Source organism: Oculina patagonica, chromosome 2 (assembly GCF_052425735.1).
Source record: "Oculina patagonica isolate OP01 chromosome 2, crgOcupat, whole genome shotgun sequence".
Classification (NCBI taxonomy): Eukaryota; Metazoa; Cnidaria; class Anthozoa; order Scleractinia; family Oculinidae; genus Oculina; species Oculina patagonica.
In genome coordinates, this window is record NC_135759.1 from 1,829,827 (window position 1) to 1,857,624 (window position 27,798).

A 27,798-nucleotide genomic window follows, 5' to 3' on the forward strand; every position below is an offset into this window, starting at 1 on the left:
TTTCGCCCATATAGACTTTCCCCCGCCCCCACTAACTGCCCCTGGGTCTCCGAGGATGGACTGTTAGTATTCCCATACAAACACTTATTATAACGTTATTACGCAATGTCATGTTGACGGCTCCTTTAGTATCGGAGCTTGGACTACATGTGGTAGCTTGAGCCACGACCAGATCGATGGTCTTTTTCAGGGGTAATTCAAACTACCTTATGCCAACGCAGTTTGTCATGCAGCCTACCGCGGCCTACCTTTGTGTTGTCGTTTTTCATCATTTTTTTTTTTTGAAAAAGAACGCTATCAAACATCAACTTTCGAATTATGAATTCACATTAATTTATTTTATAAAGGAGGCAAAAGTGGCCGAGTGGTTTAGGGCGCTTGTGTTGTAATCTGGAGGTCCCCGGTTCAAGACCTGCCCTTTCTACTAACTGGATTTGTTTCTCGGTTGTCCCGAGTTCAAATCCTCGACCACGCTTTGTATATAGCCAACTGGTCTGCCTCCTGCCAGTTGGGATTTTTAACCTTGTTATGTTTATTTAAAATTATTTGTTTCCTCTGTTTCAGTGGCATGCCTGTAAACTAGCTATCTCGTTGAGATATGAAGCTAAGTGCATGACCACTATAAACATATATTTATTTATTTTTTATTTTTATAAAATTCCAGTACAGTCTAGATAACGTTTACGTACAGGACACCTCTAGAACACACTGACATATCTCTCCCTATTTATAACGAACAGTTTTCTGGATCCTAGCTTGATCCTAGCCTGTTTCAGGCGTTTGGTTAAAACAACCGATACTTTATTGTCTGATAATATTAACTGATAATAGCAAAATTCATAGAGCAGTTTTCAATTGAGTGTCGTAAAACCAAAACCAAAGTAATTACTCTGGCCAATCACAAAGAACACAGATAATCCAGCAAACCAATCAAAACTCGAAGCAAATACATGTAGCCGGCACGAAGCGCGGGAAAACGTGCGCGAGCGAGTCACGATTGGTTTTGGTTTTAGTTCTGATTGGCTGAGAAAGTGGCGCGAGATTTTTAAGCTAATCACTAAGCATAGCAATGCAAAACCAAAGCAAACGCAATTTACTTTCCGACACTCAAGTGAAAACCGCTCTATAAACCTTACCCTCTTATTGTAGAAAGTAATTGTTTTCGTAAAGTACATGGACGTGAAATCTTCTCGTGTGCATTTCCTGTCTCTGGTTTTTAACTTGTTCTTTATTTTGTTCATTATGTCAATAATTATATTACAGTAACTTCAGTTTGCGACCCCACAGTTAATTCTGCAGTCTTTACCTTACCTTTTTTTCTTTATTTTATGTATTTAAATTGCTTATAACGAATAAAACTATTTGCATTTGGCTCCTTTGTAGCATGATATAGGTACCTTATTAAGTACCCTATTACGTTATATCTTTAACATTTATACAATACAATACAATTTTATTAGACTGTCCACAGCCCTCTATTTTTTCGTGTTTTTTTCGATCGATGAGCGCGCGGTTACCGCCCTCCTCCCCCCGCGTGCTCGCGCTTCGCGCTCGCTTCGTTTGCTTTTTTACGTTGAAAAATCGAGAGGCTGTGGACAGTCTACAATTTTATTGTCCATACGTGGGACGAGGTCTCCCTCAATGTCCGAGCCAGAGGGTCATGTATAAAACGTAGGACTAAAATTAAAATACACTAAAGTATATGCTATTAAAAATATAAAAAAATTATCCCACCCATTAAAAATAGAATGAAAAACAAGAATATATATAATAAGAATATATCAAGAGAGGATTAATTCTCTTTTAGTTAAAATTTCTTGATTTAAGTATAATTATGTACAACCAGCCCCACCTGAGCAACAAACCTCTTTCTCCGCGCGTTCGGTTCAATCCTAACTCTGATGGCTGTTGCTAGGTTACAAATTTCGCACACAAATGACAACCAATCAGAAGCACTGTAAAGCTACGTCATCGGCGTGAAAATTTTTTTGAATGGGTTCTCAGGCGTCTCTCGAGGCGGGAGAGGCGGGTGTATGCGGGGATCTAGAATTTAGCGCGCAAAGAGAAGAAGTTTATTCCAGCCATGCAGCCGTATAGAGTTCTCATTCATGCTACTGCTTGATATGATGTGTCAGCTGTAGGACTCGGAAGCGGAGACGAGGTTGAGTCACTTGTTGCCATACCAGCAGCTGTGGCAATTAAATTGTCCTCCATGTTATCCTGTGGTCCTGACCTGACTAGGTCTCTCTTTGACATGAAGCTTACAGGGTTCCTCAAGCAACTGCACAAGTAAAATACAAGAGTGATTAATAGAGCGGTTTTCAATTGAGTGCCGAGAGTAATTTGCGTTTGCTTTGGTTTTGCACTACTACGCTTGGTGATTGGTTAAAATCTCGCGCCACTTTCTCAGCCAATCAGAACTAGAAACGACTCCAATCGTGTCTCGCTCGCGCACGTTTTCCCGCGCTTCGTGCCGGCTACAACCGGCTACATGTATTTGCTTCGAGTTTTGATTGGTTCACTGATTGTGCTTTGTGATTGGCCAGAGTAATTACAACTAATAATCATTACTTTGCTTTCCATTGCTTTTGGTTTTACGACACTCAACTGTAAACTGCTCTAAGACGGAATCCACTAGGAAGTTGAGTAATTTAAATCCTAATCCGGTATATCCTACCCTCAATAAAAGGTATAAAGATGTAGTAAGTTATTATCCGTGATAACACCAACAACAACGTCTTATCAGAGTCTGAAAAAAAGAATTTCAAAGTTCACAAGCTATAGGCAAAATCTCACGTGTAGCCATTTTGTAAAATCGTCCTTAAGCGATTCAGTGGAACTTCGAAATTTGTTTTCGACGTTTTTTAGAAAAGATTTCTTTTGATAAGATACATAATTTGGTACATAATTTTGTCCAATAACTACTCGAAGTCCTGTTATTTAATATCTCCTCTCCTTTGTTGGAGGGGGGAAAAGAACGGGGGACTATGATATTAGAAGAAGTCTGTGGCTATGGTAAGGTAAGGTAAAATTCTTTTCCTGTCACAAAGTTCAGAGAAGCCAAATGGCTCGCTGATAAAAGTGTTAATTAATTCCAGCTTCTATTACAGCAGATGCGACTAAGAATATACACATTCTCCCTGGATGGGATATTACTAGCCTATTCAGGTCACCTCCCCCTAGCCTCCCCTCCCTCAACACCAAAATTTTGTTGAGTTGACCTAAAAATGAACTGGTGTACCCATTCATACTCCTAAGCAGAGAGGGGCACCGTGAGAGTAAAGAGTCTTGTCCAACTAAAAGAATCTACACTCCATTTCCGCCACTCTCGTGTCCAGTTTTGAGAGGGGGAAACAGGTTCATTTTTCCGAAAAGTGGCTGGTAATGAAGCCTAGAAAGAACCTGGGAAGTGCTCATATCCAAACCTAGCTTCTTATTCAGAATCAAATGTACTACCGTAATGATTCGATTTTAATTAGCACCTGGGGTGCTTATTTTCTTTTGGCACCTCAAGAGAGGGCGCTTATTTGAGACCGGGTGCTTATTTGGGACAGGGCGCTTATTTAATTTTTTAAGAAACATTAAAATGTTCAAAACAAAACTTTAATAAATATTAAAATACCTAACAAAAACAGAAACTATAGCAGTAACAAATTGTTGGAAGTTCAGTTACTTGTAAGAGAATCGTTCGTTTTAGCAGTAAATACATACATGTATGGTACGGTGAGTCTATCTATTCAACGTTGATGACTTTAGCAGGGGCAGTTATCCACAATAGGGCGCTTATTAGAATAGGGCACTTATATGAATAGGGACGCTTATTAGAATGTGGGCGCTTATTGGAATACGGGCGCTTATTGACAAAAACACATTCGAAGGGGGGGGACGCTTATTCGAAAGGGGGCGCTTATTGGAACGAGGGCGCTAAATCAAACCATTACTTTAAGTTAAGAACTAGGTCACCTTGCTAGCCACACCTCAGTTGATCATATAATTTTATACAACTTTAATGAGGTACTTACCATATAAGCAGCAGAGGTATTATCAACATTATTGTTCCCAGAAAGAACACGAATCCTGGAAAATTGAACTTCAAAGAAGCTGGATACATTGAGTTGAAGATGAATGCACCGATAAAGTTACACAAGGTTTCCAGTGATGCCGTGGCTGAAAAAAGTGCTCCTGAAAATAACAGCATAAAAATAATGAACCAATATAACATCTCCAGGATAATTTATGGCTTTCTTGATAGTTTACGTTTAAGTCTAAAGTTTATTATATATTATGCTTTGTCATGTAATATTAATGAAAAAAAAAGGACAGCCTTACAAGACTGGACAAACAATAAGGGGGAACTTAAGATTAAAAATAAGCTAGAGCAATGCAATTTTAAATCATATTAAAAATTTATATGTATAATAATAATTATTTTACAAGTTGGGGCAAGTTATCTAAAAAAAGACGTTTTAAAACAGTTTTAGTTACACATCAAAAATGGCACAGAAGTTGAGGTTCTATTCAACATCATGCAGGCCCAAGTAAATTCCTTGGCTTTTTAGTACGTCCACAATGTGTCAGAAAATTTGAGTTGCTAAATTCAGGGTGCGGCTCATCTGCGGGTGTTTACGGTAAATGTAGATCATCATACTATTAAAATTATTATTTTTATAACATAGCTAGTAAATTAAAGCTGCACAACCAAATTCAGTATTTAAGTATATTAAATGGCACCATAATCCAGCAGTGCACACAGACAGCACAAGCATTAATCACATGAGTTTTGACTTGCATTTCCACCAGCAATGTTGTAAAACAGTTGGTTCTAGCTTTGCTTTTAGCTGTACACTATCGAGGTATGGTGCGCACGGGAAGTTTGAGCACTCAAGAAGCCAAAGTTGCTCCCAGCTATCGTCTTGATCTTTCCTGCTCTCCAAACTTCCCAAATGCACAATAACTTAATAGTGCATGCTAAAACATGAACAAATTGTTAAATTAAAATAAGAAGAGAAGTGGAAACAAGTCAAATACTCGGACAAAAGATTTTCCAAGTTCCCCAACGAGAGTCGGACCCATGACCGGTCTAGTATTTCTGGAAGGTCATGGGTTCGACTCCCGTTGGGGAACTTGGAAAATCTTTTGTCCGAGTATTTGACTTGTTTCCACTTCTCCACTTATTTTCACTTTAATACAAGTCACCATTATCATATATTGTTAAATAATTTTGGTTGTAAGATGTGGCTTCTAACCTTGTTCATCTGCACCAACAGTTCTTGACATCATCCCACGAAAAAGAGGAACAATCGCTCCAACAAATATGGCAGCAATTGGCGCTGATAACATACAATGTTCAGACAAAAAAATAAATGAGACAAATAAATGAAAGCTGTAAATAATAATAAATTACGAAAAAATAAATTATGTATTTTAAATAAACTGACCAAAATATGCACAGAAAAAATGGTATCTAATTGAAAACATTTACAACAGACCGTTCCCGCATTCCACTTCAGTGCGTACGAACAAAACAATACATTTTTATACACCTAATCTGGACTCTGACAGCACCATTGTTCGGTAGAATGTGGGAAAGGTCTATTCTACCAGGGTTCGTTTGATTGGCTGTTCCTTTTGTTAAAATCCAACCAATCAAATCATGTGTCCCCAGAATCACTTGTTTCTCATGCACAGGCTCCCCTGGCTAAGATGGACAAATGGCTCTGGGGACATTAACAAGAAAAAAAAATAAAAACACAGACAGATTTGTGGCAACTTTAATTTGTTCCCTGGCTCCAGGGGATGGGAAGGAAGGACCCTGGGAAGAAGGCTGGATGAGAGGATTAATATAATTTATTTTCTGGCCTAATTTATTTTATTTTATTTTATTTTTTTTTTTTTTTTTTTTTGCAATGGCATGAAACAACAGCCTAAATTCTGTCTGTGTTTCTGGCTAACCAAAGGCAAGTCCCAAAATTATAACAATGGCATACTAGCTAGTTTCTAGATTTTAGATTACCCTTTAGAAAATTTACATCCATGTTCAAATTGCTCCTTAAAGCACTTGCTTCATAACTACTTTTAAGATGGCTTTTCACTTGCTTTAAAAGAAATAAATTATTATGCACATGTATGCATAAAAAATTAAGCAATCAAGTAAATTTATACAAATGAATAGCTGCATGCACTTACACATAAACACCAACCACTCTACTTTCGAGAATCCAAACACAATCAGTGACAAGGCAAGGGAGAAGATACCAACTCTGGCAATATTGACTTCATTTAGGCACCTTCCTAACAACTTTATACCAAGCACCGCACCAAGGCCTTGCACGAAGAATCGGAAGGCAGAGAAATAGCCAACTTTCTCTGCAGAGAAGCACAGGGGACTGTGAAGGAGGAACAGCACGACGACCCCACTCACCCCCATGGTGGTTAAAACAATTACACCAGAGGCTAGGGTGAAAATGATCAGATTTCTTCTTGCTCCATCTCTCGGATTCTTGTACACATGCCACACTCGCTTGACGCTTGATAAGCTGAATAGTTTGCGGATTGACTTGTTCTCGGTGGGAGCCCTTGATTCAGGGACGAACAAAATAACGTAGAGGACAGATGAAAGAAGGCAGAAAAATATGAACCAGTATGGTGCCACAAAACCAAGGTTCTCAATCCACAGGCCACTAGTGAGTTGACTGATCATTCCTCCAAAAAACACAAGAAACTCCATCACAGCTGTGAACAGAAAAAATATTCATGCAGTAGGTAAACATTAAATTTTTGAGGATACTTAATGGAAAGATTTTGAATTTTGATAAATAATTTATTATCCATGTGACCACAATAATAAATATCCTTCTTTGTTGAAATTTAAAAAAATACAACGAAGAAGCTAACGAAAGCGACCAACTAGCACTGACGAGAGAGACACGTGCAATGAAACGAAACTTGATCCTGCTAACTGTGGTTGCGTAATGACAACGAAACAATAATTAACCAATTTGATTTTGGAATCAAAACTCTAAATTATTCTATAACCATTACAATATTATTACGACGAGACACGTTTGGGCCATAAAAATTTATTTCATTGTTCAATGTTGAAATCCCCGAAAAAAGGCCCAAACGGGATTAAAAAATATATAATTATATAATAATGAAAATGAAAAAAAAAATGCTGAATTTGAATTGGAAACGATGAAAAAAAAAAAAAATGGTAACTAGACTACACTGTATTAAAGAGCGAGGCGGCCATAACATCTGCAACACTAGTGCGCGTTGCCAGAGGCAAAGACAAATAAAGTTTATAAGCGTCAGAGCGCCAGTCCCCGTGCAGCTTGATGAGGTGATCCGGCACCCCTGACTGATATGCGTGTGTTGCGCCACCCCGGCGGAAACTATGCGGAGAGAAGTTCTTGGCATCCAGGCCAATGGCCGTAATGGTTTCTTTGAGAAAGCTGGAGAAAAGGGAGAAGGTGATAGGCTGAAGCAGGGGCCCCTGTGGGACACAGAAGAACGGCGAGTTGACGTCGGCTGGCACCAATTGGAAATAATGGTTAATGGCTGTGACTGGGCAAAGGTCGGAGCTTGGGATAAGCGGAAGAGGAATCAGCAGAATGCCTTCTCTGTGCTGCAAAGTTTTGGACCAGCGTATTCGTAGAACTGCACCATTGCGGGAGAACTTTATATCGTTGCGGGTGAGGTGCTTGGATGGGTCAAAAGCACGAGCAGAGGGCGCGGTGAGATTGGATTTTCTCAGAAAAGAGAAAAACGCCACCAGGAACAAACACCAAAGAGCTGCCTGTGTTGGAATGGACAAATCCAGCAGTGTTCTCATGCGCCGTAGCAAATCAACGGTGATAGGGTGCTTTTGGCGGGACTTTGTGCCCATGATGCGCTTGAGTCCTTTTTTGGTTAGGCCCACGGGGAAGCTGTTCAATACATCGCACGCAAAACCATGCTGTAAATGGAGAATACGAACAGAGTTGAGGTGATTCATCACGTATTGGTAGGAAGCTGTCTTGCGCGACAGGTACGCGAGAAAGCATGAAACAGTTGAAGCTGAGGCAGGAAGGGGTGTGAGGCTGAAATGATGGCAGAACTGGAGGTACGTCTTCCACTGAGAACGCAAGTTCCGGAGGGTACCGGGAGCGTAGGCCTGGGCTTGAATATCCTGGACATATTCTTGAAGCAGAGCCAGGGATGATGGGATGGCGAGGGCATGGTCGGGATCTGTTGAATGAGCAAAAGAGAAGAGGAGTGTTAGATGCGCACGTCGAAATTGAAGAGGTCGGTAGCACATGGTACATGTACTGTGGGGATGTCGGCTGTGAGAGCCTCAAAATGAGCCTTGTGACCTGGGGATAAATGCCAGCGACTAAGGTGGTCAGCCAGGGTGTTGGAGGCGCCTTGAATATGATGTGCGGCGAGCTCGAAGTCGAAGGCGGCAGACAAAAACCAAATCTCACGAAGGCAAAGCTGCATAGCACGGGTGCGAGAGCGACCTGAGTTCAGGGCAAGGACGCAGTTCTTGTTATCACAGTTGAGAATAAATCGTTGACCGCGAAGTGCTGGGGCCCACAGCTTTAAAGCCACCATGACTGCCAACAGTTCGAGGATGTTTATGTCGTGACCGTACTGCTCTAGGATGTGCCCGGGAAAAGGAGTGTGAAAGAACTGCCCCTGAAAATAGCCTCCTGCTCCCGATGCACAAGCGTCAGTGGACAAGTAAAAGGGGTTGTTCAGCCAAGGTGTCGACTTGATGAGTGTTACGCCGTTAAATTGTGGGAGGAAATGGCACCACCAGCGCAAATCCGATTTGTCGTCTGAAGTTAAGGGACAGAGGCGTGCTGACGGGTTGGTGCGTAAGGTATTTAGTAGGCCAGACATGAAAATGCGTGCTGGGCGGACGCAGGCGGTAACGAAAGACATAACTCCAAGTAATGATTGTAGATCACGTCGTGAAACAGAATCGGCGGTGAGCAACAAGCGACAACGTGAGAGCAGTTCAAGCAAGCGTTCAGGTGTCACGGACATGGTCATATCAATGGTGTTAAACTGTACTCCCAGAAAGACCATACAAGTGGATGGGGCACAATCTTTTTCAGGTGAGGATTCCAGACCGAGAATGGAGAGAAGTTCCTCGAGGGTCTCAAACGCCATAGTTGCCTTGCTTGGAGATTCAGCGCCGCCGAAATCATCGATATAATTCGTGCACTGATAACCGAGGTTTGAGAACATATGTGAGACTGCTGAAGTGGTGCGCTGACACATCATCGCGGCAGAACGGAGGCCGAATGGGGGAGCGACGTCGAAATAAATTCCACCGTGGTGCTGTACGCCGAGGAGGTGAAAGTCCCTGGGATCGATGCGCAGCTGACGGTAGGCGCGGCTGAGATCCTTCTTGAAGAGAAGGCATCCAGGGCCTTTTTGGAGAATGATCGCGATGAGAGCGTCAGTGCCGGGTAATCGGAGAGCGAGTGGTTCGGCAAGGTAAGAGTCTTTAGGAATGCCGTCATTTACCGAGGAGCCTGAGGGGAAGCTGAGATCGACGACTACACGTGATTTTCCTGAACGACTGTGGGCGATTTGAAGAGGTGAAATTGTTAAATCCGTGCTTAGAGGGTTGGCTGAGAAAGGACCGCAAGTAGCCCCTAGGCCGCACTCCTTGTCCAGGTAAGATTGAATGAGATCAGGTTGAGCCAAAGCCGAGCCGTGATTGTTGAAAGTAGATGTAGGGAGGGTGGCTGCCATGTAACCGACTGGCCAACCATAATCTAAGAAGTTACAAAGGTCAGTGTCATGGTAGTCCTGTAACCGAGCTCTCCATTCGTGCACTTGGAGGCCAGAGGGTACTGGCAAACGAAGGGTAAAGGCATTCGGTCCAGGAGAGTGCTGGAGTTTGGCATGAAGAGAAATCAGATGACGTGTAAGATCGGGCTTGATGGGGTGATCAGGGGCTGAGGAATCGACGATGCCTGTGGGAAGCGGAGAGGTGGCCGAGTTGTCATTAATGCGAGGCGAGAGAGGGAGGCTTGGTTGAAGTTGAGATGATAAACGATTGGTTGGCTGACAGGCTGAGGATTTGGGAGGAGGAACCGATGTGTGAGATGGTGAGGCGAGTAGTCAATCTTGAGGGGTGGGGTCTTGACGACGTGGTGGAACAGGATACTTGCGTTTAGGACAGGTTTTGGCTTGGTGTTCCCGCTTGCACACAATGCAGATGTGACGGAGAGGGCACTCATGGTTTTTACAGTCGTCGTACCAAGACCAGGCGTCACATATCTCACTGCGGGGAATGGAAGGGCTAGACGTGGAGCTTGACGGCTGTCTGGGGGAAGCGCGGCCGTGTGTTTTATTTGTTGAATCCACAAGGAGAGCGGTTGGCAGGAAAAATGGCTGCTTAAGCGAGTCGAAGGAATCCCCCCAGGACGCAAGGCCCATTTCGATACTTCTCAACACCTTGTAATGAAAGGCGCGGACCGCTGACCACATGTATGTTGACGCAAGAACCATGAGATCGTGAAAATGAGAGATGAGTGCTGCTCGGCGAGAAACATCTGTGCAACGCTGTATGATAACGGTGTAGCCGGCGGAGAATTCAGCCATAGACAATTCATTGAAAAGTTTGGGCTCACCTGGGGCGAATATGTGTGGCCAATCCTGCGGATTTGTAATCCTTTGAGGGGCGCGTTGATCGCCAAGAGACTTCTCGCTTGACTTGTCGCCGGTCTTCGCAGAGTCGTCGGGTTTTGGGGACGTGTTAGAGGCGAGCTTGAGCTGGGCCAACTGCAACTCTAGTTGTAGCCGCTTTATTTCGAGATCTTGTGTCTCCATGTGAAGTCGCAGTTGGCGACGGTCTTCGCGACTGGATTGATGCGGTGAACCGGCCGTAGCAGACGGTGGCAAAACAACTGACGGCAAAACTCTTTCTGATTGTTCAAGAATCTCCGCTTGGGAGAGTTTCTGCCTCCCTGGCTGATCCGCTGAAAGTGGAAGTCCCGATGTTGACGGTGCTATTTGCGTCTTACCATTCTGGTGGAATGTTGGCGAATCTTCACGCCGGCCGGGAAGAAGTGGAGAAAGCGAATCCCAAGCGTAATCGTCGCTCAAATGGCGAGCGGAATGTAAACGAGATGATTTCCTTAACTGTGACATTTTAGACGAAGATGCGACGAAAAATACAACGAAGAAGCTAACGAAAGCGACCAACTAGCACTGACGAGAGAGACACGTGCAATGAAACGAAACTTGATCCTGCTAACTGTGGTTGCGTAATGACAACGAAACAATAATTAACCAAAATTTTTTAAGGTTTCACAAAAACTTAATGACATTGTAGTTTTTTCAGCAATGATTTGATTTGCTTCTAAATGCACTCTACCCATGTTGTTGATTTCAACTGAGAAAAATGTACGCTGTGGGAGTTTTTAGGGTTTTTGTGTTCTGGTCACCTGACCTACCAAAATTAATTATAATATCAGGTAATGACTAACAAAAATGAGGGGAATCTCCAATAGAACAAACATGACCAAAAACTTAACCCAGGATACTAAGGGAGCCCAAGATATAACAGTTGGAAGCCATCCATAACAACCATGTTGTAGATTAGGGTCTCCCCCCTTAACTCCCCACCAAAACTATAGTAACTGTTCTAAATTATCGGCTGCCTTGGTTCTTACCTAAGCGGAAGCCCCTGTCAGACTCATCAGTGGTGTCGGCAATATAAGCCATGACTGCCATCGCCATTGTGGTGAAGAATCCACATGCGCCACTGATAGCACTGCCCACAAACAACACATAAATTGGCCAGTGAAAGTACATCGTACCCAGCACAATCAAAGCTTCAATAGTACTTCCAATAGCTGGCAAGGCTAGAGCAGGTCGACGCCCAACTGTGTCTGTCCACGCACCGATAAAGAGAGCAGTAAATATGGAGGGAATTGATGCAAACATGACTATTCCCAAGTGAATGTATGATGATAAGGACTGCACCTATATAAACATGTAACAAGTTTATTAATAAAAATAAATTTTAATAATCCAAGATTGATTTAGAACACTTCATCTTAATTTGGAAAAACGTAATTTACATTTACTTTCTACATACTAGATTACATAATAAAAAAAGTGAATAAGGGTTTGTGCACCTGCACACTCTAGGTAGAGCTGTCTGGGCTCGCCATTGTGCCCTGCCGGCTGAAATGATTGTCATCAGCAGAGCTGTATGTGTACTACTGTACCGGCTATTGCGATAGTAGTGACACTATTGCGATACTATTGCGATACTATTGCGATAGTATTGTAATTAGTGACTTTATAGCGTTGTAATCATTTCTTTCTCTAAGAGGGGGGTGAAGTTAATATTCAAATCACCATTTCGAACGTGGATAAGGCCCTAGGCTAGAGACGAGTGATGTCCATGAAGTTTGCTTTTATGGCTTGTAATACGGCACCGATTCTGAAACAACGAACAGAAAGCTGAGAAAGGAAGGCAGAGAACGAGAGGCATTTTTTCAATCAAGGAAAAAGTACCACAGGACACCATTTGAAAAACTATCAGAACTATTGAAAATTACAAGACTATCGCGATTGTTAGGCTCCCAAGATTTTTTTTACATAAGAGCCTTTGGGCAACCTAATTTAAGACCATTTAAGTTGCCATTTAAATTGTGAAGCTGGTGACTTCATTGGAACCCAAGTTGTCAGCCTGGCAACTGAAATTGAGAAGAAGGACTGAATTTTTCACTGGCAACCAAGCTTGAGCAGTCAGTGGCCAAATGGCCACTAAGGAAAAAAATAAAATTGGAGGGTTGTTGGGAAAACCTGCAATAATTATTATTCTAAGAGCATTTGGTATATGTGTATTTGTGTTCTTGGGGCAAGACACTTTACCCTTAGAGTGCCTCACTTCACGCAGGTAATGGGTACTGATAGTTTTTATGCTGGGCTAGGGAAGGGAGGTGGGTTTTGACTAACCCTGTGGTGGACTAAGCAATCAAAAACCATTCCAGAACACTTTATAAATCATTGAAAAAAATCACCTCTTTTTCTAGTTCTTCAAGAGTTGAGTTGAGTTTCTGTTTATTGCAGCTTCCTTTTGATGACGTACTGTAAGGGAATCCCTTAGCATCACTGACACGCTTGTAGATGTACTGCTGAATAACTGGCAAGTGCATGAAGAGGCCATAGGCATAAAGAAAAATCACTGGCTCTATAGTAGGCCGTCTTAGCTTCAACCATCCTCTTGAAGGCATGTTTCAAAATTCTGGTATAACAAGACAGAATAAAGAAAGATTTAATTAATTATGATCGTGGTAATCATAAAAAAACTGTTGTTCTTTTGTGAGCAGCTACTTTCAATTTTCAGTTGATTCATGAGAAATTTTGGACAGTTTAAACCTCTTGCAAAACGTCTATGAAAGTAGACTACTAGCAGTCCCTATTTTTTCGCAGAGTCCGTCGAGCTTGAAGCGAAATGTTTTTTCGAAGAGTTCGTCGAGCTTATAGCGAAAAAAATTACCCCGCCTCCTCCCCCCACGAGTAATTTTTTTCGCTATAAGCTCGACGAACTCTTCGAAAAAAAATTCGCTTCAAGCTCGACAGACTCTGCGAAAAAATAGGGACTGCTCGTAGTCTACCAGGAAAGGAGAGGGAGATAATTTTTGGTTGTTCATACATCTACAGTACCATAACCAAACAGTTCTAGAAATTTTGATTCCAAAGTTATTTTTTCAATTGTTTGACCAAGCAGAACCTTTCTAAAATAAATTAGCAGCCTCACTAATTTTACCATTAATTGTCGATTGTTTTTCTGTGCATGTTTCTGTTATAAAGGTGATCATATGATCACGACTGTTTGTACAGCCGCCATGCATCAAAGTTGTATTAAACAGTCATAAATGAATAAATCAACTATTGGGGGGGGGGGAACAGGGGGTCTATACCTCCCGCCTCCCGTACCTTTTACTCCCGCTTCCCGTACCTTTTACTCCCGCCTCCCGCCCCTTTCCGTAACTGTTCTCTCCTGTTTGTTCCATGTCTATTGCGAAATATAGTGAAATGTTACAAAATTTCACTCGTTTTCTCCCGGTTCCCGCCACCTTAAGAATCCCGCTTCCCGCCCTCTCTTAACCTGCGATCAGGCGTTATTTTTCTCGCGGCGGAGGGGTCAACGGAAAAATGAACGCCTGATACAATTACTTGTCGAGTCGTCTGTAAAAAGTCCAGAATCTGGACTTTTTTCTGATTGGTCAGAAAACAAAAGGCAACATTAAAACTCTATCCTGATTGGCTAATTGAGTTCAAGTCTAATTTCCGGTCCAAAAATATCACGCGTAGATGATTGTTATCATGGCGGGTGTTGAGCGGAATGAAGTAGAGAGCGAGTTCTTCTAGCTTTTAGGGTCTTTTAGAAAATCTCTCAAGAGTTTTGTTCACAAAACATTTAAAGACGAACAAAGGGAGTGTATTCGACGAATAGTTTGTGAAAGAAAAGATGTTTTGGCGGTGCTTACGACGGAATTCGGCAAGAGCGCGATCTATCACCAATGGTGTCGAAGATTATATCACACCACCAAAGACGCCAGACGATCGTGCCAGTGACGAAAACTACAACCTTGAAATGTCTAACCTGAGCCTTACACAAAATCAGCCTTTGCAGAAAACAAATTTTAAAAATAGGGCCCCAATGGGTCCATGTGTTTTGCTGCTAGAGCAAAGTCTTAGGGAACATGTTGATGAAAGACAAGTGAGTCGAGATTGAAATCCAACGTCTTTTATTGTCTGTCACTTGTGTGCAGGTTAATAATTGCACTATATTGTAGTCACTTTGTGTTAATTCAATCCTGATAATTTTACTGATCAAAATTCAGAAATTATAAATAATCGCACGCGCACCGGCGTACAACAACAGAAAGACGGCGTTGAACGTAACGCAAAGTTCATTTTGAAAGCGAAAGTTTACAAATAATTATTATCATTCGTCAGTCATCCCTTCACGCATGAACACTCGTCGAATTTCAGTGTCTTCACAACAAGATCGGAAGATCGATAAGGACCAATTTTTGATTCTGCGAAAGTTCGTTTTCTTAAAGTTTTAGAAATTTGTGAAGTTGGAGGATTCACTGAGGACTGCGTAGCCGAAGATGCAGTGGCTCGCTGGACATCAAATTCTATTTTTCACGGCGTTTAATTAATCTTCACAAAATAAACATGTGGCGCCAGCGCGTCTGGCAGTCAAAAATTCATTTTTCAAAAAACTTTCCCTTTCCAGCTATTTTAGCGGGGCTTATACTATAGTACCTACCTGTCAGTCGTAGAAAAGCTGAAATTTAAGGATGAACTGTTTATTAAATGAAGACCGTATTATTTTTTAATAACTAGTAAACAAACTGGTCGCCACGCATTTAAACACGAACTGACGAATGTTGCATCTGATGCAGTGAATCTGGTGAATGAGAACTTCCTTTAATATTTCTTTGTTTTCGACGGTGTGCACCACTGAATAAGTTTCTTTTTCCATTGTGATGTTACTAGTATTAATTCGTTTCTAGCTGTCTTTTATATAGCTCGAATACAGCTACAATTAGCGGTGCAGCCTACCAGCTGTCTTTGCGTGACAAGTTACACGTTCATACATTTTATTTTAAAATATGAAGTTCAGAGTTAATACAGTACTAGTATGCTGTAGACAGTGTAGACAAGGTGAGGGTAAGTTTATTTTCAAAGCGAAAGTTTACAAACTGTGCACTAACCGGTCCTTTGGAGAAAATATTTATGACCTTCGGCGAGGTTCCAAATCTTCGCTCTTTTCGTAAATGATGAAAACTGCAGAATAATTTCTCATAAAACTGGAGTGGTCGCGCCACAGTTTGTTTTCTTTCCCAATGCGATATACTTTTAAATCGGTTTTCTGTTTTCCAGCGTGTCCAACGTGGTTTACGTTCGAATACTTTGGCCCGTAACTTCGAATGCGATCAGCGCTACGGTTCATTGGTTTCGATTTTGTTTGTTCATGGATTTGATTGACATCGGTAGTTCAGATTTCTCCTCTGTTACGGCACTTACACCTTACACCTTACGGTCCTTACGGTCCTTACGGCACAAACTTCAGCTCTCAATGTGTTTTGCTGGCAGCCATTGCGGCTGCAGCAAAACACAAAAACCATCCGATCAGCTCGTTCAAAAGGGTTATTCAAACACACGTTTGTGAGAGTAAAAATATAATTTGAAGGCGCTAATCACGCTTATCTGATGGCATCGCCGACATTCTAGACGACGCTGACAGATACTTTAATTAGGGGGCGGCAGACGACTTCACAAGTAATTGTATCAGGCTTTCCTTTTTTCGCCTTCCCTCCGCCGCGAAAAAAAAAGAAAGCCTGATCGCAGGTTAGCCCTCTCTCCTCCCGCATTGCTCTTTCTAATTCCTTTATAAATCATCACCCTTTTTATGCTTCCATTAACAAGCCTTCAGGCCCTATGAACTACCCCGAAACCGAATAATAGTATTAAAAATATATTATAATATATAATAATAATCGCCATATCTTATACACATTGACTGCAGGTTAATCTAACATTCAGAGCCTCACCAGTCAAAACAAGAAAAAAAAACAATCAGCTAAATATTAAAATACTGATTGAACGATCAAACCGTATCTACCACTGGTAATGGCAGAGCAAAAATCCACAAGGAAAGCTAAAAAAATATAAAAGCTGAAGCTAAAGCTTTCGATTTTTGTCTGGAAACATTTCAAGAGTTTGGTGTCAGCTCGTGACATGCTCGTTAATGGTACCTACGTAAACTTTTTTTATCGGCACCTATCTACACGAAAACAGCTGCTCCACGTGTTTTTGTTGATAATTAATCTCTTACCTTTGGAATCAAACAAGAATTTTAACGTAGTTGACACTTCTCCTACAGTTTCTCAGCCCTTTCTCTTCCTTGGCGCGAAACTGACTATATTTCGCTCGCTCTTGATCGTCGTTCGTTTCCGCCTGCTGTGAAATCGCGGCGTCTTTCCAAGTTTCTTTCTTGTTTTTGCTAATTGAAATGCTGGTAATTGTTATACTTCACTCCATTTTGCATATATCGTGTATTTTACATTGTTCAATGGGTAATTTTACCTCCTTCTTCGAGTCTAACACCGGTGTTGACTTTTGGCGTTTAAACCACAGGTTGCGTGACATCTGACAGCCCAGTAGACGCGTGAAGCTTGACAGGCGGGGGTGGGGCATCCTCGGAGACCCAGGGGCAGTTAGTGGGGGCGGGGAAAAGTCTATACGGGCGAAAAAAAAATCGGCGAAGAAAAGTCAAGAACGAAAAAAATAGTTTTTTTTCGTTCTTGACTTTTCTTCGCCGATTTTTTTTTCGCCCGTATAGACTTTTCCCCGCCCCCACTAACTGCCCCTGGGTCTCCGAGGATGGGGGTGGGGTGGCTCTGGGGATGGGGGTTTGGCGTGACTCATTTATGACATTTCTAGGGATTTGATAAAATTCAGGAACATTTATCTTTTAGGAAGGTGATCAAAGGCTGGGGAAAAATTTAAATTCCAGCTTTCCCTGTCCTATATCCCTAGTCAGACTTTGGCCCAGTCGTCAATCCTAAAGGGTGGGGGCTGGGGGTAGTATCGCCAAAGTAGTATCGCCTCGTCCCCGGGAGACTCAAAGAGACTTGGGACTAGTGAAGGGCAAGATGGCTGCCCACAAAGAAGATTTAGTTAGCGCTCTGGAATCTTCCCTTCAGGTAAACCCGCATATTAATCTCATAATTTGTTGAATCTGCATGTTAAAACTAGGCATTCTTTTTTCTCTTTTAGACCTGTGTATCTCTTTTTCTTGTCACCGATAACGTTGAAAAAGATGGCGACAAGACGAATGTCAACAAAAGTGGTGAGCTTTTCCTTTCAGATTTAAACTTAATTAAATTTTATTTTTTACATGTACAGCAAGTAGGGGGATAGGAAAACCTTTACTGACCCTTAAAGTGGCTACCTGTTTCGCTCCCAATCGAGTTAGCAACGTCTGAGTTCGCACCCACCTTGAAAGTACATTACCATCTTTATTATTTACTACATTTATCGTGTTTCCTCCCAAAAAACGACCGTCAGTTTGAATATTTCTACGTACGTTCGCGATAGGTGGGTTCGAAGCCAAAAAGGAGGTTGCGAACTCGGTTAGGAGCGAAACCTCCATCATCCCTTAGAAAAAGTGTGATTATAAACACATAGATAAAGCGGATTGCAGGTATTTCCACACTGCAATCCAGCTATTTTGGTGGTTTTATTCCAATATTTACATTTCTTCCGTGAACTTTAGGAGTAGAGGCCTGCATCACAAAATTTCTAGAAGCAGCAAAGGCCTTGGAGGCTGATTTTCTCAGGAAACAAATGTACAGCCGTGTAAAACATCCCCAAGAAGTCACTCAAGAGGTGAGATCCGAAGTTAGGTAATTAATCAAGAAAATTTACTGCTTTAGGAGCTAGCGCGCGCGACTGTTTTCTATCGGCGATTAGTAGAAACTCAGCTGTGTTCTATTGGAAATCCGCGAATCTGATTGGTTCTCCCACTGATTTCTATTCGCCGATAGAAAACAGTCGCGCGTGAGAGTAGCTCTTAAGAGGGTTCTGCTCTTAGGATCGCCTGTACATATGCAAGATAAATAAAATCGATTTTCTCAAACTTTGTCAGGATAAAGGCTTTTACTAACTTGTTTCAAAAATGTATCTCTGAGATTGTTTCGATTTTTATTTTTTTCGTCGAGACGACTCTTCGGATTTGGCCGCTCGAAGCGCCAAATTCGGCTCTAAAATACTACTTTTTTCGAAGGCGAGTATAAAAAATATGATCCGTAGCAGCAAAGGCTGGTACATAGTATTAAAATATCATCTTTCAACAGTTATTTAACGCTCTCAGATCCGAATAAAATTTAAATCTGAATTTTTATCAAATTTTCAAAATTATACGCTTCGGCCATGTTGCATCACGCTTAAATTTAGGTCAACTTCGTGAGCCAAAAAGTCAATCTGGTACATGGATTAGGCTGTCAAAACTATTTCTCTGAATAGAGGTATCACTTCATCTTCGATTTTATCCAAAAACTAGCCTGGGTAAATAAAACGGAAAAAATCGAGAGCGGCTTGAAAACTTGACACTTGAGCTAATTACTTGACATTTTGACCTTTCATGTTGCGATTGTTATCGCACAGATTGATCTAGAAAGTTCGACTTTGGGTCTTATTCCCCGTCAAATAGTATTTTTAGTCTCCCAAATAACCGAGCGAAATCATTTATTATATTTTACAGTAAAAATAAGCCTCAAATGAACATTCTTAGCACGTTTATTTTGAGTTACAAATTCTGCAAATTACATCTGGCGGTTTGGCGAGGTCCGACAATGCACGCAATGAAAATATCAGTTTATAAATAACCACCGAGGTAAATCTTCCTTAAAAATCGAAGAATAGATAGTAAACTAAATTAATTACACATTTTCCTACCTTTATCGAGCCTATTTTGACGAGAAGTGGTAACGTAAATGCGTCCATTCTACAAATCCATAAACTGTCGGCGAATGTTATCAAGTTACATATTAACCACAGACACAGGGTACCCAAGCACCCCTTGAAGACTGGGGAGGTGGGGGACGGGTTTTGTACAATGTGTAAAGAAAAACGACTCAAAAAAAAAAAAAAAGAAAACGCTAAATTTAAAGGCTATAAAGCAAGTTATAGCAGAAGTACATAATCTAAATGCCGTGTGACCTTGCCATTAAACATTTCACTCAGAAAACAAATTAAAACTAAAAACAAATTCAAAAAATACTCCGAAATAAAGGAGAAGCATCGATCTAATTTTATGAGATCTGTGATGGAAAAACATCCGATGATAACCAGAGATGGAAAAAGTTGCTTTCCGTTTCAATACAGTGATAAACTCCTTGAATTTAATATTACACATGCAAATTATGCGCGCTCGAAGGGGGAATAAAAACCAAAGAAAACGAAACCATTGGTAGAATAAAATATTTATTTTTTGGTTAAAGAAAGTATGTTTCGCTTTGCTGAACGTCTTTAAATCAACAAAATAATATTTTCTTGAGCTACAAAAATAACCACGACTTGAAGCTCGTTTGGAATACTCGTTTTCTGAATTTCGATATTAAAACTGCTAACTGAAAATTGTTTGGGAATATTTTCGAAAAGCGAGCGATACAACAATTGAAAACACATTATTTTCATTGGCCATTATTTAACTCTAGCGTTTTGACAGTCGTATTACTCTTAAATCTTGATTTTAATTTATAACCGTCTGACAGTTCGCGCCAAAAGCCGTCTTCGTAATTTTCGCGCGCGAGGCCTGTTCTAAAAATAGCACACACGCAAATCCGATAGCACAAGACCTATTACCAGAGATGTGGACTTCTAGATCATGTACTTCTGGTTATAGTGGAAATTGTGCTTTAACAATGAAAAAACTCTTTGCTTTCGGTCACTTTTCTTGTCCCCAATTCTTTACTCTAAAAAGGTGCGACACAGGATAATATTTATAATGATAATCATCCTTAGTTTAGTTTTCCTTTTTTCTTTCCACCTGACACGATTGTGTTATCTTTGCCTTCAATAAATTAATTGGCATCTTGAGCAAATAGATACCTAACCAGGAACTGTAAGAAAAATACCGCCGATAGTCAGTTTAAGGTGAGATTCGTCGATATCAAACACCACTGCGAGAAAATATTGATATACTACAGCTTTTTAACCGAAGTTTCCATTCAAAGTCACACCCCCTCCCAACAGACCCGCTTCGCAGGATGTTTTAAAAAATTTCTGTCATTTCTGGATACGAGATAAAAAGGCGGGAAATTTAGTGTTAATGAGATCCCGCTACGACCAGCGTGACAAACCAGACAACGTAGTTTATAGTAACCTACGTAGTTTTTGGGTGTGCATTTGGAAAACGCTCGTTTTCTAAATGCGCATTCAAAAACTTCATAGCCTCGTTCTTCGCAGGCTACTGTAAAGACAACTGTAAAACACCAAATGCGTAAAGATTTTTTTGAATTTTTACCAGCCTCGTTTCCAGTGCCTCTCTCTTTTTCCTCCCTTGGGAACAGGGTTGATTGTTTTTTTTTTTTTTTTTTTTTTTTTTTTGCGTGACGATCATGCAGAATGTGTGATACAGTACCGGGATTTTGTAATCAGATTGTGCATAGCGACCTTAACTAGACAAGGCCCGATATTAAATGCATCTTCTTTTTTAAAACTAAGCTGCTCATAATTGGAATACGCAAATAAAGTCAACGATCACACAAACAATTTGACCAATTATTTTAAAATACAAAACATACCGTATTTACTCGAATAAGCGCCCCCCCGATTAAGCGCTGCAATTGGGACAAAAAAGTTAATAAGCGCCGCCCCTGAATAAGCGCCGCAGCCCCGGTGCGGCGCTTATTCGAGGGATTCCGTTTAACTAAAACAGCAGTACAAATCAGTTCTAAAACAAACTGGGACATTTCTTTCCATCAAAAGCGATGTTTTGCAGTTTAATGTGTTTGTTTTTCCGCTTGCCCATAAGTTTTCTATCCAACATTTTTACAATATGTAGTTCTCTGGTAGTTCTGTATATGTTGTGAAGGTCGCGAACATTGCCAGGACAGCTAGCACCACTTCTGTTTTCAGCAAGAGACGAATACTGACAATCAAAAGACGCTATTTTCAATTACTGTAAGATATAAGATTCCTTGTGGCGTCCAAATTTTAAATAAGCGCCGCCCTCAAATAAGCGCCGCCCTCGAATAAGCGCCGCACTTGAAGCGCGAAAAATTAAATAAGCGCCGCGGCGCTTATTCGAGTAAATACGGTATACTAAGCTGCTAACCTCCTCGAGAGAGTACGAGTTTCGCCTCACAATCTAATAGAGAGTCTCCAATAACACGGTAGGTTCCCACAACGGCACATTCAACATTAGCCGGATTAGTGACACTGGATCCGCACCCAGGGGGGGGGGGGGGGGGTACTCCGGGATCCAAGTGACGGGGCGGGATGTGCGAAGGATTTTTTGGGGGTCGAAATTTTCGATTCCGGGATTTTTTTGGGTAGGAGAATTTGGCAGGTATTTTTTTGGGTGACTTGATTTAAATAGGGGATTTTTTTGGGGATTAAAATCAAACTAAAGTGCCTTGGCGCGGCCTTGGCAATTTAGGGGTAATTTGACTAGGGATTTTTTTGCTCGTTTTTTTTGGTCCAGGGATTTTTTTGGGTAATGTCGGGAGACTTAGGGATTTTTTTGGGTCCTGAGTTTTGCCTCCATTCGATCATCCCCGTCACTTTGATCCCGGAGTACCCCACCTCCCTGGGGATCCGCACGCTCCTCCAACAAGTGTGGCAAAACCACATGAAGCCATTGATCGTGAATTAAAGCACAATTCTACTAGTTTTCCAGCTAGGTATTTCGCAACCCAAAGTGTGCACAACACAGTTGGAAGTTAATTTTAAAAACAAGACAACAACAGCAGTTTTCCAAGGGCAATATCGTTTGTTCCCACAAACACGTGTACCGCAATATCGGGAAATTTGATACCAGGAAGTAGCGAACCGCTGTCACACATCCGGGTGATAAGAAAATATGTAACTTGCAAACGAACGCTTTGTACAAGCAACGGCAGCAACCGTGCTACAATTTCTCGTCAAAATACGCTCGGTTGAGGTAAGAAAACATGTTATTTAATTAGTGTACTATCCATTCTTCGAGTTTTACGAAAGATTTTTATCGGTTGTGATCTATAAACTGATATTTTCGTTGCGTGCATTGTCCGATGTCGCCAAACGGCGAGGTAATTCAAAATAAACTTGTGCTAAAGATTCTCATTTGAGGCTTGATTTTGACTCTGAAACATAATAAATGAATTCTCTCGGCTATTTGGGAGACTAAAAATACTATTTGACGGGGGATAAGACCCAAATTCGAACTTTTCTAGATCAATGCGTGCGATAACAATCGCAACATGAAAGGTCAAACCGCCAAGTAATTAGCTCAAGTGTCATGTTTTCAAGCCGCTCTCGATTTTTTCCGTTTTATTTACCTAATCTAGTTTTTGGATAAAATCGAAGATGAAGTGATACCTTTATTCAGAAAAATAGTTTTGACAGCCTAATCCATGTACCAGATTGACTTTTCGGCTCACGAAGTTGACCTAAATTTAAGCGTGATGCAACATGGCCGAAGCGTATAATTTTGAAAATTTGATAAAAATTCAGATTTAAATTTTATTCGGATCTGAGAGCGTTAAATAACTGTTGAAAGATGATATTTTAATACTATGTACCAGCCTTTACTGCTACGGATCATATTTTTTTATGCTCGCCTTCGAAAAAAGTGGTATTTTAGAGCCGAATTTGGCGCTTCGAGCGGCCAAATCCGAAGAGTCGTCTCGACGAAAAAAATAAAAATCGAAACAATCTCAAAGATACATTTTTGAAACAAGTAAGTATAAGTCTTTATCCTGACAAAGTTTGAGAAAATCGATTTTATTTATCTTGCATATGTACAGGCGATTCTAAGAGCAGGACCCTCTTAAGTGGTAAATTTTCTTGATTTTTGTCTTCAAAGTGCACAATATTAAAGGTTTTGGACTGCAATCCTTTAGAGTTTCTACTAAAACAATTAGACTACTCGCCCTCGTTTTCTATGAGCGATAGTCAACTCGGCTACGCCTCGTTGACTATTTGCTCATAGAAAACTCGGGCTCGTAGTCTAATTGTTAAATAGAAAACAGTGGGAGAACCAATCAGATTCGCGGATTTCCAATAGAACACAGCTGAGTTTCTACTAATTTTCAATAGAATGCACTTGGAGTGTGCTCAATTAACCAGAACTATAAACAAACCACTTCCACTGAACTTTCTGTTGAATAGATCGGACTCTGGGTTATGCTAAAACAATTAGATGGCTCGCTCACTCTCGGTTTCTATGTAAAATGTAAAAAATTATGTAAATGTGGTGTTTATAGTGGTCATGCACTTAGCTTCGAGATAGCTAGTTTACAGGCATGCCACTGAAACAGAGGAAACAAAAATTATTTTAAATTAACATAACAAGGTTAAAAATCCCCACTATACCAATATAGTTTATTACTTCCTTTTTTTCCAGTCTGAATTTCTAATAACCTTCTACTGGGTGGGTTTGGATATTTTCTAGAACCACATAGTAATAAATGAAGTTAGCCTCAGCATTGTATACCTGCCAAATTTTCTAAGTCAAGTGCTTGAGATTGTCAACTCTACATGAACCAAATTTCTGAAAATGTTTTGACTATTTCCAGATGTTGTAGGAGTTTTCCGAAGATGTTTCAAGGGCAACTGAGCTTTGCCAAAAGAATACCAAAGATGTTCTGATGGATGATTTTTAAATGTTGCCAATATGTGTAAAATTGACAGAGTTGCTACAAACCAACAAGTAATGGCACTGACTTATTGAACTATTTTCCACCAAAATTAAATTTAGATTTAATGGGTTTATGAGCAAGAAAGCTGGATAATTAATTTTTGTCAGTCGGTTGTGAGAAATTGGCATAGGTGTTGGATCCGCAGGGATAAGACTCACACATCATGCATGAGGGTTGGCACAGGGCTGCAAATATTTTTTTTCACTTGAAAGGAAACATGTCCTACAAAGACACCATCTTGGTCGAACAAAGCAAAATTGTGGTACAACATTTTTTTTTCCGTTGCCATAAAATGATTTACTATAATTGAAATACCAGGAAATCTTTCATGTTAAAAAATCATATCTTCACACGTGAAAATAACATGTTATCTTCACATGTGAAGATATCGATTTCCAAACATTTTCTAACAAGTTTGCCCTGTTTCAATGCTGAATGAGCCAAAGTAAATCAATATTAAGTCAAAACATTTTCGGATCTTCCTTAGCAATCTTCGGCAATCTTAGGATATCTTCGGAAATTATCAGAAAAGTTCAGAAAATGTTCCAAAACATTCGTACGACCTTCAGACAACATTTTGCAAATCTTCGGTAATCTTCGGAAAATGGTCGGAAATCTCCGGAAACCGTCAAAAACATGCGCTCACTCGTGAAATATCAATTTGAACACTCAAAGATAAATTTCACATCTCCGTGCAACCATGTAATATCCTCTATTTTCGGTCAAAAATTGTCCGGACATCATGTCCAACCACACTTGGGATTTAATTGGACATGAGCAAATTATGGTCGACCAATGTCCGATGACCAAGTGTTATTAGCAGCCCTGATGATAGTTGGCAGGTGCAGTATCGTTTGTTGTCTTTAAAGGAACACTGTCAGGGGATGTATCCGCTTTTCAGTAAAAAGAACTAAAATTGGCGAAGTACTCCGACTCGTACCACAATACACCTAGAAAATCAAGATGAAGGTATAAAGTAAAGTAATAATTTGTTGTTGAAGAAAGAGGGGAGCCGCTATAGTTTCAAGCTTTTTTTTGAGGCCTCAAGGGCAGAATGTGAAAAAGTTGAGATCTAAAGTTTCTGATGGCATGAAAATCTGAATCATGATAATATCATTTGTTTCTAGCTTTAGTACAGTGGCATAGTAATTTTCAACAAAACTGTACCACATATTTGTAGATTTCCATATGTCGTTGGGTTCTTGGAGTTTTGAAGAGAAGCTCGTGACAGTAACCCTTTAATATTTTTTTTTTGTTTGTGTTCAGGAAGTAGACAAAATGAGAGCTGAGCTGGCACAGAAGGAAGAGCTACTGACAAGAACAAAGGACAAAGTTGGGTTATGGGCCAATGCACTCCAAGATCTTGAAACAAGACAAACAAGGCTTCAACTAGCAGACATGACACAAAGAACTGCATCATTAGATCCTTATTCTTTGGATACTTCAAGAAAATAGTTACAGTATACAATGTGAAGTAGTATAATTTATAGACAGTGTAAACAAATTTAAATATGCAGGTGTTTTTTTTTTCAAGACTAGTGCTCATCAGTGGGCTAGTCTATAACAAAGCTTTTGTACATAATAAAGTCTCTTTTTTAAAAAAAAAAATTCCACTTTCTTGAACAGAAACAAACTTTTATGATACCATACCTGTCTACTTGATTCCAGAATAAGGTCTGGAATTAGCCATGTTCAAAACGAGCAGGGGACTGGGTACGAATATTCAATATCGATTGCACTGAAAAACTAGGCCCGTCATCTGAAAGAGCATCCAAAAATTAGTAACTCAACTAAATTTGAGAGTTATTGGTTTAAACGCAAAGGCATGGAACTCTTTTAAAAATCGTTAAAATAAGAGAGCTTAGTATTGCTGGATGGACAGCTGTCCCTCCAATCCATACTAAGCTTTCTTATTTTAGCAATTTCTAAAAGTGAACCATACCTATGCGTTTAAACCAATAACTCTCAAATTTAGTTGAGTTACTAATTTTTGGATGCTCTTTCAGATGACGGGCCCAGTTTTTCAGTGCAATCGATATTGAATATTCGTACCCAGTCCCCTGCTCGTTTTGAACATGGCTAATTGTACTCCCTCTCTCCCCCTCCCCCTCATAGGAAGAGGAGTACTCACAAGGTGCAAATGCTATGCTTATGACAGACATATCTCCCAGGGATTGAAAAAATTCCTATCTGTCACAATTACAGTATATTTTTATGCCCAAGAAGTAACTCTTCATGCTCACTTGCCTGATAGGCAATGCAAGGGCGCAGGCATGCTAACAAGTCATGATTTCAAAATAATAAAACAAGCATGCAACTGCCCCAGGCAAGCAAAATTTTGGAGCTGCTTGGCTGGCTCACATAATGTTGCATAGCCTTATGTGATCAAAAAAGAAAGTTTGTAGTAATTAGTCTTTAAACTGCGGGGTACTCAAAAAAGTTTTACACGGGGGGCTCTGCCCTAACTGGGTCGAAATCCTTTCACGTTAAAATACCATTTTTTACAGAAAATGGTACTTACTTACTTATTAGGCCCATCGCTCCAGGTGGAGCATAGGCCATTGACAACAGCTCGGCCTTGGGCTTTCCGCACAGCATCCTGCCAGGTGAAACCCATTAACTTTAGCTCTGCTTCCGTGTCGCGATGCCAGCTGTTTTTGGGGCGACCTCTCCTTCTCTTCCCCTGGGGGTTCCAAGTCAGGGACTGGCGAGTGATGTTGCTTGGTTCTTTCCGCAGGGTATGGCCAATCCAGCCCCATTTTCTCTTTAGAATCTGCCTGCCAATTGGTTCTTGATCTCCTCGCTGCCACAGCTCCTCGTTGCAAATACTGAAAATGGTAACCCTACCATATGGTGGGAGGTGCAGTGGACTAAAGGTTAGCGCGCTTGACTCTGAGTCAAACAGCCAGGGTTTTTAGCCCTGGCCAGGGCGCTGCGTTGTGTTCTTGGGCAAGACACTTTACTCTCACGGTGCCTCTCTCTACCCAGGTGTATAAATGGGTACTGGAAAATTTACTGCCGCGTGGGTAACCCTGCGATGGACTAGCAGAAACTGGGATAAGCTGTGGCTGTATGGGCCACTTGGCTCAGACACAGACTTTTCTTACCCTTACCATATACCTTCCATAGCCCTTGGTGCATTTGTTCAAGATAATTATCTTGAAAGCCCCTTTTAAATACAGTTGAACTTCTCATTACGGATACCTCAGCAAACAATAGAGACACCTTCCTGTTACAAACAGTTCACTTGGTCCAAAAGAGACAAAAGAAAGAGAGGTCTGGTGCTGTAAAGAAAAGCCACAATCTTAAGTGCGTATGCACTACTCACACAAAATTATGCGCAGTAGGG

The 27,798-nt window shown here is 40.8% G+C and overlaps 2 protein-coding genes across 2 annotated transcripts; one reads left to right on the forward strand and one right to left on the reverse strand.

Annotated features, from left to right (window-relative positions):
* Window positions 1–89: 89 nt before the first annotated feature.
* Window positions 90–17,184, reverse strand: LOC144642589 (proton-coupled folate transporter-like). The gene is made up of 7 exons (XM_078501578.1): window positions 16,877–17,184; window positions 13,041–13,264; window positions 11,679–11,991; window positions 6,187–6,732; window positions 5,247–5,330; window positions 4,023–4,182; window positions 90–2,281 (listed from the first exon to the last, which is right to left on the reverse strand). Exons 2-7 carry the CDS (start codon window positions 13,251–13,253, stop codon window positions 2,107–2,109), a joined length of 1,491 nt encoding a protein of 496 aa, XP_078357704.1. The 5' UTR covers window positions 13,254–13,264; window positions 16,877–17,184; the 3' UTR covers window positions 90–2,106.
* A 469-nt stretch (window positions 17,185–17,653) lies between these two features.
* Window positions 17,654–26,072, forward strand: LOC144641693 (mediator of RNA polymerase II transcription subunit 28-like). Its single transcript, XM_078500725.1, has 4 exons — window positions 17,654–17,747; window positions 17,821–17,893; window positions 18,320–18,432; window positions 25,716–26,072. The coding sequence occupies exons 1-4, from the start codon at window positions 17,697–17,699 to the stop codon at window positions 25,902–25,904; spliced, it is 426 nt and encodes a 141-aa protein (XP_078356851.1). The 5' UTR covers window positions 17,654–17,696; the 3' UTR covers window positions 25,905–26,072.
* Window positions 26,073–27,798: the final 1,726 nt, after the last annotated feature.